General features: G+C 41.9%; 1 protein-coding gene across 1 annotated transcript; it reads right to left on the reverse strand.

Annotated features, from left to right (window-relative positions):
• Positions 1–528: 528 nt before the first annotated feature.
• On the reverse strand, positions 529–917 carry LOC129688707 (60S acidic ribosomal protein P2-like). Its single transcript, XM_055623672.1, has one exon. It carries the CDS (start codon positions 915–917, stop codon positions 573–575), a length of 345 nt encoding a protein of 114 aa, XP_055479647.1. The 3' UTR covers positions 529–572.
• Between the last annotated feature and the right edge of the window lie 1,317 nt (positions 918–2,234).

Here is a 2,234-nt window from a genome sequence, read left to right on the forward strand (position 1 = left end):
ACACACACACACACACACACACACACACACACACACACACACACACAAATCTACAAAGACTTAGAAGGTAAAAAAAAAAATCAGATGTGGTATCACCTATGACAAATAGAACCTAAAACACAGGCACCAAAAGAAGGATGTTGTATAGAGGAAGTGGTCAACAGCATCAAGTGTTGCACACAGACAAAGGTACAATAATCTTGAAACTATTCACTTGACAAAATAAAAAGAATCAGTAGTCATGGTATGAGTTAACTTGATGGTGTGATGCAGAAAATAATCTGAGTGGAGTCAGCCGTGAAAAGCGTGGAAAGGGTGAGTAGAAAGGCGATAATTATGGCACTCAAAAACTGGGGCTGAAGAAGAAGGGCGATGTAAGTTAATTGGGGAGGCATGATTATGGTTCAAGATATATAGAGGATGCTCTTACATTAAAGGCACATAAAAGGTTCAATGCAGTGTTTAACCAGTAATCCCTCATTGGCTCAGCAAACTCTCCATTCCAACATAAACACATAGAGATTTTTTTTTCAAGATATGTAGGATGGTTTTATTTGCAGGGGAGCAGGAATTTAATCAAACAAGCCAAATCCCATGTCATCATCTGACTCCTCAGACCCCTCCTCCTTCTCGTCTTTCTTCTCCTCTGCTGCAGGGGCAGAGCCAGCAGCAGGAGCTGCAGAGCCAGGGGCAGCAGAAACAGCCACAGCCCCACCAGCAGGCACACTGGCAAGCTTGCCAACACGCTGAGCAATGACATCCTCAATGCTTTTTCCATTCAGCTCACTGATGACCTTGTGGAGACGGTCATCATCCGCCTCGATGCCCACGCTGTCTAGGATCTTCTTGATGTTTTTGGCGCTAGGAAAGGAGTTGCCCCCGAGGGCGGCCAGCATGAAAGAGGCAACAGTTGGCATGTGAGCATGTTGGCAGTGGCGGACAGGCCTCACGTGTGCGACCTCGGTGGCGTCGGGAGGCAAAAAAAAAAAAAAAGCCACATAGAGATTTTTACTTCCTTATCCAAAGTTAGATCAGGTGTCCACTATTGAGCCTTTTTTTTTTTTTTTTTTTTTTTTTTAGCAAAGCACGGTCCAACAATCAACTGTGTGGTATTAACTATGTGTAAGAGACGTGATTCACTTCTTCATGTCATCACATCTATTTGCTTCCTTGACCTCATCCTGTAATACACACAAACTTATCACTTAGTTGCTACATTACAAAGCAAGTACCACCCTTCAGAAATGCCGAAGGTTTCCCTTGTATAATGGTTACTCTTAATTGTGAATATCACTAGATTTTGAATCACCTAGAAAACACACTTCTGGCATATACAGAAGAATGTTTCCAGAGATTTGGCAGAGGAGGAAAGACACACCTGGATGTGGGTGGAAACATCCCCGAACAGGTGTCCCAACTGGAAGAAGCCATCTGAGTGTGTGTATTCGTGTCTCTCTGCATCTACGGTTACTGTGTGACCAGACAGTCACCACAGGTAAAGCCACCTTCACCACCATGCCTCCCCAAAGGATGATGCTCCCAAACTGTGTGCCAAAGTAGATCCTTCCTTAAGTTGTCATGGCAATGAAAACAGCAGTTGACACCTGACCTCGGAATTAGCTTAAAAAAAAAAAGAACACATGCTTTTGTCTAGATGATTTGTCCCTTCGTGAGAGTGGAGTGTTGAAGTCCCCCACTATTGAGGTGTTGGGATCGATGTGTGATTTAAGCTTTAATAATGTTTCATTTACAAATAAATGTGGTCTTTGTATTTGGAGCATAGATATTCAGGATTGTGATGTCCTCCTGGGGGATTTTTCCCTTTGGTGAGAATGAAGTGTCTCTCCTCATCTTTTTTGATTAATTTTAGTTGAACGTCTATTTTATTAGATATTAGGATGGCTGCCCCAGCTTTTTTTCTCGGTCCACTTGCTTGAAAAGCCTTTTGCATCCCTTTACTCTGAGGCAGTATATATCTTTGTTACAGAGGTGTGGTTTTGTTTGTTTGTTTGTTTGTTTGTTTGTTTTGGATGTAGAATGCTGGATCCAGTTTCCACAACCATTCTGTTCGACTGTGTCTTTTTATTATAGAGTTGAGTCCATTGATGTTGATAGATAATAGCGACCAATAAATGTTAGTTCCTTTTATTGTGGAATTGGTGGTTTTAGTGTGTTTGTGAGCTTGTTTTCTTCAGTGTAGTTGATTTTGTTACATTGGAGTTTTCCTTCTAGTA

This window comes from Psammomys obesus, unplaced genomic scaffold (assembly GCF_907164565.1).
Source record: "Psammomys obesus unplaced genomic scaffold, mPsaObe1.curated_primary_1811, whole genome shotgun sequence".
In the NCBI taxonomy this organism is placed as follows: Eukaryota; Metazoa; Chordata; class Mammalia; order Rodentia; family Muridae; genus Psammomys; species Psammomys obesus.

Excerpts from the sequence above, each read along its gene's own strand:
- LOC129688707 (XM_055623672.1), bottom strand. The coding sequence starts at position 917 with ATGCCAACTGTTGCCTCTTTCATGCTGGCCGCCCTCGGGGGCAACTCC.